Source organism: Nannobrachium achirus (assembly GCF_963921795.1).
Source record: "Nannobrachium achirus genome assembly, chromosome: 3".
Taxonomy (NCBI): domain Eukaryota; kingdom Metazoa; phylum Chordata; class Actinopteri; order Myctophiformes; family Myctophidae; genus Nannobrachium; species Nannobrachium achirus.
Window position 1 is genome coordinate 65,675,010 of NC_137812.1, and position 16,600 is coordinate 65,691,609.

Below are 16,600 nucleotides of genomic sequence, written 5' to 3' on the forward strand. Positions count from 1 at the left end.
CCAAATACTAGATTTTTCTTTTGTGACTTGATTTGTGCTGTGAATAACAATCTGCATAATACTTGCATATTAGGTGCACAGAAGGCATTGCAAGTGGTTTATAAAGAACCACCAGAATTGACCTACTTCCTATTCTGATACTGTCTCTCTGTGAAAGATTGGTTCCTATCATTGTTCCTCATAATGAAATGCATGTTGAATAAATTCTTGATAAGATGGCTCCCCAATTTTCTGTGCATTTTCAGAGGCGTAAAAATGATATGAATGTTATCCCATCTGGCCTCTGTCCTTCTGTTCTTTTTCTAATTCAGTCCCCCGCAGTTATATTTTTTTTCTGAGCTTCTCCTGCTACCTTTATCACTACTGCTGTTTTTCAAACACATTTGAAAGGCTCGGTTAACTTGAGAACACATCAGTATGGGTTGGGTTTGGCTAATCCCTTGTTTCAACAACTGGGAGGACACACATGCCAGCAAAGTCTTTTTGGTAGTATACAGAAACAAATAACACTCCCATGTGCTAATGTTGATCAAATCAAATAAAGTATACTCACAATTACTAGCAACCACTTTGTTACTGCTATAAACTGACCAGAGACTGTTCTTAAGGGCTGAAATTGTACTTAAATAATTGCGATTAATGATTTTATTTGTCTATTAGGCTTTGTAAACAAGAGAATGCACAGGTCCGATATGACAGATAACTTAAATATGTAAAGAAATTGCTTACATACACGTAATAATTATGAACTTTACAAAATATTGGAAAAATAGTGGGAATAGCCAATCTACAAACTTGTAGATCTGCTATTTCCGCAATTTTTGAGGAAACGATTGTGGAAAATGAATGCCATAATTGTGATTAGGCCATTATGTAATGATTGTGATAGGCCTGCTGTTATTTTATAATGTTAATTTTGAGAAGGGTTTTGGAGAATATTTGTAAGCAAATATGAAACGACTAAGTACAGATAACCACTTGAGCCGTAGCATCACCATTCTGGGGGAAACATTCTCCAGAAATATCAGATTTACAAGCTCACAACGGGTTGCAAAGCAATGCTTTGTAATTTGCAGATCGGCAATTTTTTGCAAGGAGATTTGGTGTTGAAGTAGGGGTGGGTGATATGGTGATAATTATCGTTGAGACGATACAATGTGTCCACGATATACCTTTTCAGAGGTATCGTATATATCGTGATACAATTGAGGGAGCCTTGTAAATACAGAGATTCATTGCAGAATTCAATTTAAACCTGCTTTTTGGTCAAAATCATCAGTTCTCAAACTTTAAAATGTCAAGGTCTCCCCTTAACTCTGACAGTATACAAATGAAACCAAATGGACCCGTAAGGGCCCATTTGGTTTCATTTGTATACTGTCAGAGTTAGATACTTGTAAAGTTCAATTTAGACCTCCCAAAAGGAACCCAGAGAGTCTAGTTTTTGTCAAGTAACTTGAAAAATAACCATAAAAACCAACGTGAAAAAGAATCGTGATAAAATCGTGTATCGTGAAGATTCGTGATACAGCTTGGGAAAATATCGTGATATTGTATATTTCCATATCGCCCACCCCTATGTTGAAGGGAAAAAGAGCGGACCAAGTACAAAAGCAACTCATGTCCAGTTTACTAAGTACAGAGGGTTTAAGTGGTTAAACATCAGGGAGATAGAGATAGTGCAGCAATGTGGGCCCATATAGAGACAAGCCTTAAAAGGAAGCAGCCTGCACAGTTTGGTTTATAGTCCCTGAGATGTGTGGTCTGTCTGCCTGGTTATTCTCAATTATGCTATTATGGAATTGCTAATACATTATTGTACACCGATTGACCTGTTGGACCCAGTTTTTGACGTCCCACTTTATGCCTGGGAAAGTGATTTCGCAGAACTCGCTGTCCAGTATTTCATCATAAGGGGGTGCTGCCATGCTATCGACTCCTTTTTCACCCAAAAGGTCTCATGACCTGCAGTCGCGGGGAGCCTGGGCTTTGAAGGCTGCTTCTAAAGATTACTCGCAGCAGTCCTAACCTTTTCACTTAGCTCTGATCCTGAGCCAAGCTTGCCTTTTCTGTGCTATGGCTTAGCTTGTACGAGTGTTGGAGAGCTTTACATAGACAAACACTGAGGGGTACAACAGCAACGGAGTCTAAACAGAGACATGCTGCCAGAGACTTGCTGGCGCACTTTGTCCTGTTAAAAATGTGCTCTCTCTTTTGTCTGAATTTATTTTGGGGCGTAAATAATCTACGTGAGTGTAGTTCTTTGGACTTGATCGAGAACACTAAAGGGCTGAAAGCATGTTTAGGTGGGGCTATAGGGTTGAACCAGTGCCAACACCCGCTAGGCCATGTTTATTTAGTATGAGAAAGTTGTTGAGTGGTTTTGTCTGACTCAACAGGTTTGCTTAGACCGTCACTGGCACAACTGTGAAATCAAGATTCAAGATCCTGATTTCACTATCAAGCTATGTGTTGATGTGTATTCCTATGTTGACAGCTTATTTATTGTGATGATCTTGAGCTGACTTGTCATTTTGTTTCCTCAACAGCAAAGCCTAAAAGGATGATAACTTTGAAGACCTTTGTGGCTGGAACTTACTTTAGCTGAAGGCCCAGGGATTTTCTGGTTCAAACAAGTATGTGGCCCGGGGCTGCCACAGTCCAGCTAACCGAAAGGATTGTTTCTCCGATGGCATTTTAACGGAAGAACGAAGTGTCAACAGCAAGATAAACCCTTTGTATTGTAAAAGCGTAACGTTGGATGATACTCCAAGCCCACACAGGTATGTATCAACATATCCTTCTGTAAAAGCCCCCAGGCTGTCCCCTGCTTCTTTTTTTCTTTTCTTCTTGAACTTGCAACCTGACAAGAGAGACTCCCATGAGTGAGTCTGCGGGGGCCCGATATCATCAACATGAGTAGTACTTTAGGCAAAGAGAAAGACTCAAAAGAGAAGGACCCCAAGGGCGGTCCGGTCGGGAAAGAAAGGGAAAAGGAGGCCAAGGCTCTGGCCAGTTTAGGCAAGGACGGTGGCAAGGAGCCCAAGACCAAAGGGAAAGACGCCAAAGAAGGAAAGAAGGACCCCGGCAGCGCGCCGCCGGCTGTCGCCTTCTCCGTGGACAACACGATAAAGCGGCCCAACCCGGCGCCGGGCACCCGCAAAAAGTCCAGCAATGCCGAGGTGATCAAAGAGCTCAACAAGTGCCGGGAGGAGAACTCCATGAGGCTGGACCTGTCCAAACGGTCCATCCACATGCTGCCCACCTCCATCAAAGAGCTGACGCAGCTGGCCGAACTGTACCTGTACAGCAACAAGCTGCAGAGCCTGCCCGGCGAGGTGGGCTGCCTGTCGGGTCTCGTCACCTTGGCCCTGAGCGAGAACTCCCTGACCAGCCTGCCGGACTCGCTGGACTCCCTGAAGAAGCTGCGGATGCTGGACCTGCGGCACAACAAGCTGCGGGAGATCCCGGCCGTGGTGTACCGGGTGACGTCGCTGACCACGCTCTACCTGCGCTTCAACCGCATCACGGCCGTGGAGAAGGACATCCGGAACCTGTCCAAGCTCACCATGCTCAGCATCCGCGAGAACAAGATTAAACAGCTGCCCGCGGAGATCGGTGAGTGAAAAGCAAAGGGAGATTAGTTTGAATACTTTGTCTAGATTCTTTGGTAATGTAAATAGCCATGGGCTGAGAGGGTCTTTTCTACAATGTAATTTGTTGGTTGAACGAAAAAAAATAAAAATAATAACTGGTACAGCGGGCCACGTGTAGGGCTGTCACGATTTGCGGGCCACGTGTAGGGCTGTCACGATTATGACATTTTACATCACGATTAATTGTCACTCAAATAATTGCGTTTAACGATTTAAATCTTTTCACTGACAATTACATTCCTGTTTGGCTTGTAGGCTTTGAAGTTGCTCATGGCAGATATGACACATAGCCTAAATATACAAGGAAATTACTGACATACTTGACAACTTTATACTTAAAAAATAACATTGATAGTGGAAATAGCCGATCTACAAGCTCACAACGTGTCGCATCGCGACGCATTGTGAGCTTGTAGATCTGCTATTTCCCCAATGTTTTTTTTTCAAATAATCAAATAATTGATTTGTAAAATCCACTGTCTTTAATTAATCTTGTGCAGTTATTGCGACCGAAGGTCGCATTTTACCATGAGAAATGTCACAGCTTGTCCACGTGTAGACATTTTTACGGTCTATGGGTTTGCCGCTCTGATATCGTGCTCTGATATCACTGTGAGATTCCCTTTTATGCCCATATATGGAGATCCCTGATGTCATCAATATTAAGCCCATATCCAACGGGGCTGTTAAGTATGACATCATTTTGTAGGCAGAGGAGAATTTCTGCCCCCATTTTCCGTGAATCTTTTTACTATTTTTACTATTTACACATTTTTCTTCTCTTTGTTGTTGAAAGGAAAGTGTTAGAATTATACTTTAGTCGTTATTTTTGTCTCGGATCTGTTGAAATAGCGAGGGACAGAAAATGCTCTGGGGGGCAGAGTTCTCCTCTGCCTACAAAATGATGTCACGGCTTAAAAGCCCCACAGGACTTCATATGGGAATGCCCATATATGGAGGAAGACTGACAGCCCATATCTGTGTGGCTGGTTCAGACAGGGATCTCCATGTATGGGCATAAAAGGATTGTTCAATATACAGTACATGGATCTCCATATATGGGGTAACTTGTCCGATATACTGTACATAACTGGCCAGATGGCCAAGAATTGGCATGTCGCATGTCGCCCTGATGCGTCTCACTCGTGTGTTTATGTATTTGTCCTGTTGTCAGCACTTGCACAATGTGTATGGGTGTATTAGCTGTGAGGTTCTAAACTTGTCAGCGTGTCTCAGCTCCCACATAGCCATTACACATTCCTTTACATTTACTCTACTTGTTGCTTAGTTGTTTCTGCTGATGGAGCACAGAGGGAGTGAGATAATATCAAATAAGGCCCCGGGGGCCACATGCAACCCCCACCTTCATTTAACCCATTTAGGCCTAGGATTATTGACTGCTTTAACTATTGAAAAATAGCAGATATACAAGCTCACAGCGCGGCACCGAGTGCCGCGCTGCGAGCTTGTAGATCTGCTATTTTTGAAAAATCATGATTTATTTTACAAGTCTTTGAATAATACCTGTAATTTTGGGGGTCCTTGACATGAAATTTTTTGAGAACAGCATGATTTAGAGGAAGGATTTAGAAGTCGGGTCAAAGATCGGGTCAAAGATATTCAAAGACTTGCACTCATTTTCACGATTTTTTCAAAAATAGCAGATCTACAAGCTCGCAGCGCGGCACTCGGTGCCGCGCTGTGAGCTTATCTGCTATTTTTCTAAAGTTAAAGCATAAAATAATGGTTAAAGTGGTTCAAATCTAACGCGACTCGGGCGCGTTCCAGGTATTTGAGAGTTAATGCGGCCCGCAGGTTAATATCGGAATACTGATATATTATTGGTTTAAGGTTACAATTCCAAACATGCGAACATGACCCGCTTTAATTACTTCAGTCTATATTAGTAGTTGAATAACTAGTATAGTAGTATTAAAATGTTAAGTCTTTTTTTATGTCCAATGTATTTGTATTTAAGTTCATAAAGTTAACATTAAGTACTGTATTACTAAATGCAATCGAAATTAAATCAAAATGTTACATTTCAGGATTCCAATTAAAGAATAACAAAAGATAATTCAGGATTCCAATTCAAAAGTAACAAAAATAGCAGACCTACAAGCTCACTGCGACACGTTTAGAGCTTGTAGATCGGCTATTTTTGCTACTCTTACTGGAGATGAGAGCTGTTTGCTCGACAGTAGCAGCAATATGCAATGTGGTCTACTGGAGTGAGTGTGTAAATATAGTGGCCCTCTCCATCATCAAAGTTGCCCTCCCCTGGGTTAGAGCAGTGGTTCTCAACCTTTTCAGGCCGCGACCCCCAAAATAATCATATTTTTACTGGGGACCCCCCACCCTGACGAGCACTAAGAGTTGAGGCATTACATTTTGTATAACACGTTCTATTGTGAAAATAGCAGATTTGCGAGGCGTTGTGAGCATGTAGATCGTCTATTTTCACAATTTCTGCTTCATTTTAGAGGTATTGAAAAGTCCTTAAATTGTCACTTTAGAAATGTGCAGATACCCTCTATACACTTAAACTGTATGTTGGTTTGTTTGCAGTTGAGTCAGAGTGAGAAAACAACGTTGCACATTAAGTTAATCATCTGGGGACCCTCCAAAATAATTTGGGTACCCCGTCCCCGACCCACAGGTTGAGAAAGCCTGGGTGAGAGGAATGAGATGGGTGTGTAGTAAATGTGTGTCTTCTTGCAGGAGAGCTGTGTAACCTCATCACTCTGGATGTAGCCCACAACCAGTTGGAGCACCTGCCGAAGGAGATTGGCAACTGCACACAGATAACTAACCTTGACTTACAGCACAACGAGCTCCTGGACCTCCCAGAGACTATAGGTAAAGATGACTAATGTATGTAGTGTCTGTTCTCCTATATTGTATAATAACATGGTCTTAGATGGGCTTCTTTTGTTATACAGCATTCTCTAAATCTTTTGAGACTCTCATCTACTCGTAGACTTTTGCGTCTTTTTATAGTATTTTAACTCAGTCGGTGCCATATTTAAAGTGGGATGACCTCTTATATTGCCGGTTCGCCAACAAAGGGTTAAAAAAATAGTGTGCACGCTGGTGCACACATTCGTGCACAGATCATGCACTATGCATGTGCATGCTTTTCACAGCTTTCAAACAAAAGAATCCGCTTGGAAATCCGTTCAGGCATTCAGGAGAAAGGAGCCCTTATGTTTTCTTCAAATGTAAACAAACATGGCTGCCATGTTTGAAAGATGGGTTTGGTATGGGGGTTAAACATGCAATTTCGCGTACACTGTTGGAGGTCCAACATTTTTTTTTTTCAATTTTTTTTTTTTATTTAAAAAAAAAAGACGTTCAGAAGACGTCTGGCAGGGAGGTCCATAGTGAAAAAGACGTTTTAAAGACGTTTTTATCATAGAAACTTCTTTTTTGGCAGGGTATGAGTTAAAACTATGAAGAAAAAAATGACTGGTAAAAATGTAGTGATTTTTGTTTTTGTTTTGTTTGAATATTATATTTGGTGCTTTCAATTGTAGGCAATCTGGCGAGCATAAATCGTTTAGGTCTGAGGTACAACCGATTGTCAGCCATCCCCAGATCATTAGCCAAGTGCAGAGAACTGGAGGAACTGAACCTAGAAAACAACAACATCTCAGTGTTACCAGAGGTGAGTAGAGCCTTGTTTTGTGATTCAATTTCTTACGTAATGTAGGACTTCTACTTCTACTCAGCAGTATAACATGTAGCAACACTACGTAATGTAGGACTTCTACTTCTACTCAGCAGTATAACATGTAGCAACAGTTTCTTACGTAATGTAGGACTTCTACTTCTACTCAGCAGTATAACATGTAGCAACAGTACGTAATGTAGGACTTCTACTTCTACTCAGCAGTATAACATGTAGCAACAGTACGTAATGTAGGACTTCTACTTCTCAGCAGTATAACATGTAGCAACAGTACGTAATGTAGGACTTCTACTTCTACTCAGCAGTATAACATGTAGCAACAGTACGTAATGTAGGACTTCTACTTCTACTCAGCAGTATAACATGTAGCAACAGTACGTAATGTAGGACTTCTACTTCTCAGCAGTATAACATGTAGCAACAGTACGTAATGTAGGACTTCTACTTCTCAGCAGTATAACATGTAGCAACAGTACGTAATGTAGGACTTCTACTTCTCAGCAGTATAACATGTAGCAACAGTTTAGGGGTGCAACAGTCAAAGGACAACTTTGTTTTTGGAGCGGTGAAAGCGCTCCCAATAGACAGGTATGTCCGTGGGTATGTCCGTGGCTGGGTGGCTGGCTGGCTGGCCGTGTCCGTAGCCTGGCAATACCTTGAGTGGCCACACACAACACACTAGTTAAAGGAGGGGCGCTGTTTTGTGCAGGCCAGGCACACTCACCACTCACTCACAGGCACAGTTTACAGTTTACAGCAGGGGTCCTCAATAGGCGGACCGCGGTCCATGTCCGGACCCAGGCGCACCTCCGTCCGGACCGCGGCACATTTCTGAGAAATCTCCGCACAGTTGTATCTGACGATCGGACTGACTGTGTGTGATTTGTGTTTGTGTGTGCGTGGGTGTGTATGTGCTCATTCGCTCAAACACATACACAGGCTCACAAGACACACCCCGTCCCCTACGCCAATTTGCAAGCCCACAAAGCGTCGCGGGTGCAACGTGCTGTGGGCTTGTAGATCAAAGGTTTTCCTTCCCTCCGAAGCAGTCTGCTCTCCATGCTGCTCCCCCCTCCCCTCCCCTCCTCACACACTCATGCCGCTCGCTGCCTTAAAAAAGTTGCTAAAACCTCTTGGAAACCATTGCTCCCACTGGATTAATAACTTAGAGATCTTCTACCTTTGGCTGTTCAATTGGAGAGGACAACAGCAACACATTAATATCCACGATGTAAGGCTCCAACTGCTTGCATTAGACGAGAAATGGTCGCGAAACTCGCGATGCGTGATCATGCGTCTTTAACAATGTGATGTGTCGTCGCATATTATTGCCAGCTATGCTAGGCTGTGTTAGGTTAATAACTATGACTCGTTGACCCTGATTTGACTGGCCATTTGACATAGGCAACAGCACAGTCTGGCTTGTGCAGTACGTGTGTCAACTGAATGTCAAGTAATCCTCTCCCCCTCACGCTAAGTTTCACTTTATTTTCCATTCTGAACGACAAGCCTAATATTGCATTTATGCTCTTTAGTTTCCAATAATGAAACTATAAGCCAGTGTTTTATTGCTACACAATAAATGTAAATAATGTAGCCTACTCTACATGCATAAATAATTATCCATTCATCCATCCATCCATCATCAACCGCTTATCCAGCATCGGGTAGCAGGGGTAACAGTTCCAACTGAGATTTCCAAAGTTCCAAATAATAATAATAATAATTAAAATAAACAATTCTAATGATTATAATAAACATACATACATACAGTACATACTGTATTAATGTATCCGCCTTATTTCGCCTTCGCCTTTTTTTTTCCGGACCCGGACCTGTTTCAAAAAAATATTTCTGGACCTTCAAGATTTGTATTTGAGGACCCCTGGTTTACAGTTTAGGCTTTTAGCAACACACACAGGGTATAGCTGCTCAGATTCACCGCTCCACTTCGAACCGAGGTTTGATTTTTTATAACAAGGGTTCATATTTTAGATTGTAATTAGAGAAAAGAAAAGACGAGTGTTTTCATTTACTGCGTTCTATCGCTTTAGTCATTTTACAGATTTTGATTTCAGTGGGTGGGGGTATGCGTACAAGAGGCTAAATATGTATTTTTAGACACCATACACCGGCGATTTCTTTATTACTATTTACAGTAACACTACTAGCCCTCATAAGCCATAGGTGCATCTTGGGAATATGCTTATTGTGTCTAAAAAGACATATTTAGCCACTTGTACACATGCCCCTATGCACTGAAATCAAAATAATTAAAATAGCTAAAACTATAGAAAACAGTAAATGAAAACATTTTAACACATCTTGTCTTTTCTCTAATTACAGTCTAAAATATGAACCCTCGTAGTAAGAAAAATAAATTGTCCTTATTTTGTGTGTTAAGTAATATCGGTATGCTGTTTGGCACACATTGCTTGCTTTCCTAGTATATAATGAAAACATATGTATATGGAGATCCCTGTCCCATCAATATTAAGCGCATATCTGGGAATGCCTATATTTGGTAATGCCCATATATGGGCATATTCTGACATCAAATTGTCAACTATCATGCTCTGACATCACTGTGACTCATCAGAAGGGATGTGATAGACGTCATAGGATTTTCACATAACGAATAACCGAGTAAGCATGTTTGGGGTCTCACAGCATATCTCCCTGGATTTGCATATATGGGTACCAGGTGTCTCCATGGGTAACTGGTCCGATATATATCACTGGCCAGATGGCCAAGACATGGTGCAACCTCGCTTGTCGCCCTGAGGCGTCTTACTAGTAATCTCTGAGCCTAAAGTGAACATTTGTGTCCTGTGTCAGGGGCTTGCTGATCACCCTGTTCTTCTGCTTTGTATTTGTGTGTGTGTGGACGTGTCCGCTCAGGGCCTCCTGTCAAGCCTGGTGAACCTGACCAGCCTGACGCTGGCGAGGAACTGCTTTCAGTCGTATCCCGTGGGTGGGCCCTCACAGTTCTCCACCATCTACTCCCTCAACATGGAGCACAACCGCATCAACAAGATCCCTTTCGGCATCTTCTCCAGGGCCAAAGTGCTGAGCAAGCTCAACATGAAGGTGTGTGTGTGTGTGATTAAATGACTACCGTATTTTCCGGACTATAAGGCGCACTTAACTCATTGAGTGCCTATCCCGAATTAGTTCGGGATATATGATCGTATCACAGGGTGCCTATCCCGAAAAAGTTCGGGATATAAAAAAAAAAAAAAAAAAAAAGAAAAAAAATTTTTTTTGAATTTTTTTTTTTTTTTTTTGGACCCCATCAAATCTGGTGAACATGATTTCAATCGCGATTTTGCATGTTCCACCCCCATACAACCCCATCTAACATACAGGGCAGCCATTTTTGTTTACATTACATGTAAAACATAAGGGCGATTATCTCAAGAATGCCTGAACGGATTTCCAATCGGATTTTTTTGTTTGAAAGCTGTGAACAAACTGCACAAATCCACTCCAATGCAATCCAGGATTGCATTGGATTTTTCAGAGCTCATTCTTCTCTGTTTTTTTCCCATGCATGAGGTGTGCAAGGTTTAATCATGGCTAAGTTGACGAAAATAAGGCTTCTAAAATGCTTGGTAGCCAATAGCTAACTTCAAGCTAACTTCATCCTCTTCCTGTACATGCAGTCATGCACAAAGGAAAGTGTTCAGGCAAGTCATGGCTGCAGGGCTTCTGCATATACCAGCATATCTCTATGGGATTTTCTCTGGCCACTGGGCGCCCTCTAGTGGTGAAAGGGGTGGCACTAAATGAGTTAAAAGCCTTTAATTTTCTCAAAAAACTACAGTGCGCCTTATAGTCCAGTGCGCCTTATATATGGATCTTTCATTGAGATTGACATTCCCTTTAGCACAGCTCCATCTGTTGGATGCATAACGCAACGGTAGCGTCTATTATGTGCGCCTTATAGTCAGGTGCGCCTTATATATGAAAACAGTTTGAAAATAGACCATTCATTGACAGTGCGCCTTATAGTCAGGTGCGCCTTATAGTCCAGAAAATACTGTATATGTGTGAGGGCCAAATGTCTCCACAATTATGGTAGAATTAGCCAAATTGACATCATAAGGACAATGTTCCTTTTGCTAAAATAAAACGTTGCTATTCAATGGTTCTCAAACGTATTCATGTCAAGGACCCCCAGAATTATATGTATTTGGCCACCGACCCACACCTCAAAATATATATATATTTTTTAACCCCCAGTAGCAAAGATTTTGAATTACGAATGTTTGCTTTAAAAATAAAGATTTGCTAAAATGTTGATGATTTTTCAAAAATAGCAGATCTACAAGCTCATAGCGCGGCACTTGGTGCCGTCTGCTATTTTTGAATAGCTAACTTTTAAAATAATGGCCAGTAACACAATTGCTTTCTAGTTCTAAATGGGTTAAAGAAGATTTTTAGAGGTACATAGACTTACAATTAGGAATAGATTCAGAATGGAGTTACTATTAGACATTTACTGGCTAAGTTGAGGCGTTAGGATTAGAGTTGTAACTGATTTATACTCAAAACACTGATGCTGACCTTCAAAGCAGCCAAAGGCACGGCTCCTCCATACCTCCAAAACCTGATCAACCCCTACAACCCCACCCGTTCGCTCAGATCAGCCAACACACGGATGCTGACAGAACCCTCGCTAAAAACCCCCTGGACAAAAATTTGACAATTTGCCCTCCTCGCCCCCAAACTGTGGAATAAACTCCCTGTTGCACTTAGAACTACAGACTCACTCCCTGGCTTCTGCCGTGGACTGAAGACGCACCTCTTCAGACTCCACCTAAACCCATAGCACTACTGTAACACTCATTGACCATACATGAAGCTAGTTAGCATTTTTTAGGTCTTATATTGTTGTACTGACATATTATCTTGCTTATTATAGTGATGTATTACCTGCTTATTGTAAGTCGCTTTGGATTAAAAGCGTCTGCTAAATGCCTAAACTGTAAACTGTACTTAGTAGTGAGCTGGTGTCGTACACCAAAAATTGCTACAATGTTGTTAACTCATTTGCTGCCAAGCCCGAAAATCCCGTAAAAATCCCATTGTACCTCCCTGCCAAGCCCGTAAATCCAGAAAAAAAAAAAAAAAAAAAACATTTTTTTTTTTTTTTTTTTTTTAATTTTGACCCCAAAAAATGTTGTAGGCATGATAGCAATCGCGAAATCGCATGTTTAACCCCCATAGCAACCCCATCTTTCAAGCATGGCAGCCATCTTTGTTTACATTTTAGGAAAACATAATGGCTGTTATCTCATGAATGCCTGAACGGATTTCCATTCGGATTTTTTTGTTTGAAAGCTGTGAGCAATGTGGACACACGTGGTGCATGATCTAGGCATGGGTGTGCATGATCCGTGCACTATGAATTACATGGAAGTCTATGGAGACTTATGGCAGGTGGGAGTACGAAGGTATTGTTAAATGGCAGCAGATGAGTTAATGCTAACTTGTGTGTGCATGCACGCTTGAGTGTTAGAAGGTCTTAAGCTTGATAAAAGGAAGATCAAGCCAAAAGGTAAATAGGCTGCCACATTTTGAAACATTTAGAAAAATTTAGAAAGGTTAGAGAAATTGCCATTGTGACACATTTTGTCTGTGCCTTTTTGGTTTTATAGCCATGATTTCAGATATCTCTTGAGGCCAGTAAAAACCCAAGTAGAGTGATATGTTGCTGTCTGGGAGCCTTAGGTGGAGTCTGATCTCATAGCTGAGGTTTTCCCCCTGCAAAAGCCAGCTTTTGTAGAAACTGGGAATACACATTTTTGGTGGGAGTTATGAGTTATGTTTTTTTATTATTATCTTGCATTCATCACAGGCATGTGTTGCTTTTATTTATTTTTCGACCTACAACTAACAATTATTTTCGTAATCTTCCAGTTAATCTGATTACTGTAATTTGGACTAAAATAGACTGTAAAGTAAGTTAATAAAGCAAAATGCTCATCACAAATGATGTACCCAAACAGGCCCCAGCATCCAAAAACATAACATTCTTTTCATATACTGTAAATTATAATGGGACAAAGACAAATCTTCACATTTTTGGTGACGTCTTAGCTGATAATAGGAATGGTTACTTACATAAACCAACTTTTAATTTGATACATTTTCTGTCGACCGTCGCTTTGTTCAATCAAAAAACAAATCTATGGTTATCCAACCATTTTTTTTTAGATGTATCCGATTAGAATATGGAGGTTTTTAGGTGTCTTAGCTGACACTAGGCGTGTTCCTATTGGCGATAGAATTGTACACTTTGACCTCTTTATTGATAATAAATATATCGTGGCTGGAAACCTTGTATGTCCATAACTGTTACTTGTCAGGAATCACATTCAAAAGTAGCAAACAATAGAAGATCTACAGGCTCAAAACAAGGCCAATGTGACGCATTTGAGCTTGTAAATCTGCTATTTTTGCTAGTATGACAAAGTAGGGCATTCATTTACCAAAAAGAAAAAAAAAACAGCAAGGATATGTAAAATACATTTATATTCTCACACCATTAGCAAAACGTAAGAAAGCCAGCCGCTCATTATTGCGGTCCTTTTACATGTGTGTAAATTATGTGATGAAGATGCATTATGTGATCAGTGTATCACCGATTTGAAGGGATTCTTCCCCCCCCCCTACGCCAATATTAAGCGATTTCAATTAATCAGAACTAAAGCTCTATAACAAGGGTCTTCAACAGGGGGTCCGGGATCCCTAGGGGTTCCTCGGGAGTTACTACAGGGGGTCCTCCAAATCTTTGTGTGATATAAACTTTTTTCTCTGTTTTTTTTTATACAAACCGCTTGAACCCTAGTGTCCATATTCGGAGAACTCAAGCCAAAGATAGCAGATCTACAAGCTCACAACGCCTCGCGCTGCGAGGCGTTGTGAGCTTGTAGATCGGCTATTTTTGGTGTAGCGGGGAAAAGAGCAGACTATAAGTACAGAGTGAAAGGTCAAGTTTATTAAGTATTGACGGTTCAAGTGGTTAAATATCTGAAAACACAAATTGACATGAATCCAAAATACGCCGATGATTGTGCTGTCAAACGATGAAACTATGGAATCTATGAGAAGGTTGTGGGGGGTCCCTGCTTCATCTCTCCCTCAACTAAGGGGTCCTTGGCCTGAAAACGTTGAAGACCCCTTGCGCTATAATGTGCATCCTACTGTGCATTTAAAGATGTCTGCTGCATTTCTAGATGTCTCTGGGAGAGAGGCATGTCCTCTTGCAGAGCCCTGCAGAATGAGCAACCATGGCGTCTCCCTGGCTCTCTGTTCTCCATAATATGCCTGCACACCAAGACGTTCTCTGAGCAACATAAGAGTAGTAGTTAATGTATTGATATGATTTAGATTGAGATAAAATGATACAATGTTATGACATTACATAATGCTGATATTATTATTATAAAAAAATGATACAATGTTATGACATTACATAATGCTGATATTATCGCACCAAGCACAGGCAGGCTTTTAACTCACTTGCTACCCTTAAAAAATGGTTCATGATTTTGTTTTTAACGGATCATGCACGGATATGCACCATGCGCCCTGCGCAGCTTTCAAACAAAAAAAATCTGCTTGCAAATCCGTTCAGGCACTCATGAGATGGGAGAGTGTTTTGTGCAGGTCGTTCAGTCCGAGTGTATCAAAGGGTGCGTTCGAAAATGCGCACCAGGTGTGTGCTGGGAGCGTTTCGCTGTTACTATATGTCATCTTTTCGACACCCAACTCGTGATGCGGGTGTTTATCTAACACACCCAGTGCGTATTTTCCGAACGCACCCTTTGATACACTCGGACTGAACGAACTGCAAAAAATACTCTCCCCTCATGAAATAGCAGCGATCATGTTTTCTTTATATGTAAACAAACATGGATGCCATGTTTGAAAGATGGGGTTGGTCTGGGGGTCGTGATCGAGATCATGCCTAGTAGATAGCAGGAAGTAAAACAAATCTTATTTTTAATGCAATTTCCGCCTCAACCTGCGAAACTCAACGGGAACAACTCTGGGAAACTCGGGATAGGGCATGACATTGATTGATATTGAATAGATCTTTTACTTTTAGAGTTTCATCGTTGGCATCTGTAAAGCCCACAGCATTCTCAATTAAATTCACGGAGCTCCTTGCTGTGATGTAACTATGGGGGAGCTTATTTACTCTAATAATGTATTTTATGTATTTAGGCGAGCTTGTAGATCTGCTATTTTTGAAAAAGTCGTGAAAATGTGTGCAAATCTTTGAATATATGTATTTTCAAAGCAAGCGTTTTTAACTAAAATTTTGCTTCTGGGGGGTCCCTGGAACTAAATATTTTGAGATGCGGGTCCATGGCCAAATAAATATCATTTTGGGGGTCCTTCACAAGTTCACATGAAAAGGTTTGAGAACCACTGACATAGTAGTCTCTCAAGAACAGACTAACTGAGTTCTCCAGTTAAGTGAAAAGGACCTTTTCTTTGACGATGGCTGGCCAGATTTAGGTTTTTCAAAAAAAATCTTAGAAAGACACTTATAGAATCGGGTCAAAATTCAAATTTTCACGATTTTTCAAAAATAGCAGATCTACAAGCTTGTATATCTACTATTTTTCAATAGTGAAAGCATAAAATAATAATACTCAATAATGTGTACCCGTTCTGAATGGGTTAAACGGGTCAACTCAAAATCTCAAATAAATCTGTCTCTCCACGAGCCAAGCTCTGTCTGGTCAGTGCATGGTAAATCTTTACTGTACACCTTGCATCCCTCCTACGTCCGCCACCCCCTGGTTTTTAATTACCACCACTCACAATATGAAATACCAAGGATCACCCAAGCCTAGCTGACATGGCACCAAATCTCTTCGCTGAAAATAGCCTATCTACAAGTTCACAACGTGTGGTGAGCTTGTAGATCTGCTATTTTGGCCAAATGTTTGACTATTATGACATGTCCACAAAAGGACTGCTTAGCATATCTGTGTCACCACTTTAACCATTATTCCCTGCTTTAACTATTAAAAAATAGCAGATATACAAGCTCACAGCGCGGCACCGAGTGCCGCGCTGCGAGCTTGTAGATCTGCTATTTTTGAAAAATCTTGAAAATGTGTGCAAAGCTTTGAATGTATTATATTTTTTAAAGCAGACATTTATAACACAAATCCTTCTTTCTCTTGGTCCCTGGAAATAAATATTTTCAGATGGGGGGGTCTGTGGT

The 16,600-nt window shown here is 41.1% G+C and overlaps 1 protein-coding gene across 3 annotated transcripts in view; it reads left to right on the forward strand.

The window, feature by feature from the left end:
• Positions 1-16,600, forward strand: part of shoc2 (SHOC2 leucine rich repeat scaffold protein) — a 618,526-nt gene that overhangs the window by 4,522 nt on the left and 597,404 nt on the right. For all 3 annotated transcript variants that reach the window (XR_013961882.1, XM_080722265.1, XM_080722264.1), the window contains exons 2-5: positions 2,550-3,618; positions 6,378-6,515; positions 7,193-7,323; positions 10,249-10,437. Coding sequence is in view for 2 of the 3 variants with exons in the window: in XM_080722265.1 (XP_080578391.1) it covers positions 2,916-3,618; positions 6,378-6,515; positions 7,193-7,323; positions 10,249-10,437 (1,161 nt within the window). In the remaining variant the exon portion in view is untranslated. The remainder of the gene's footprint in view (positions 1-2,549; positions 3,619-6,377; positions 6,516-7,192; positions 7,324-10,248; positions 10,438-16,600) is intronic.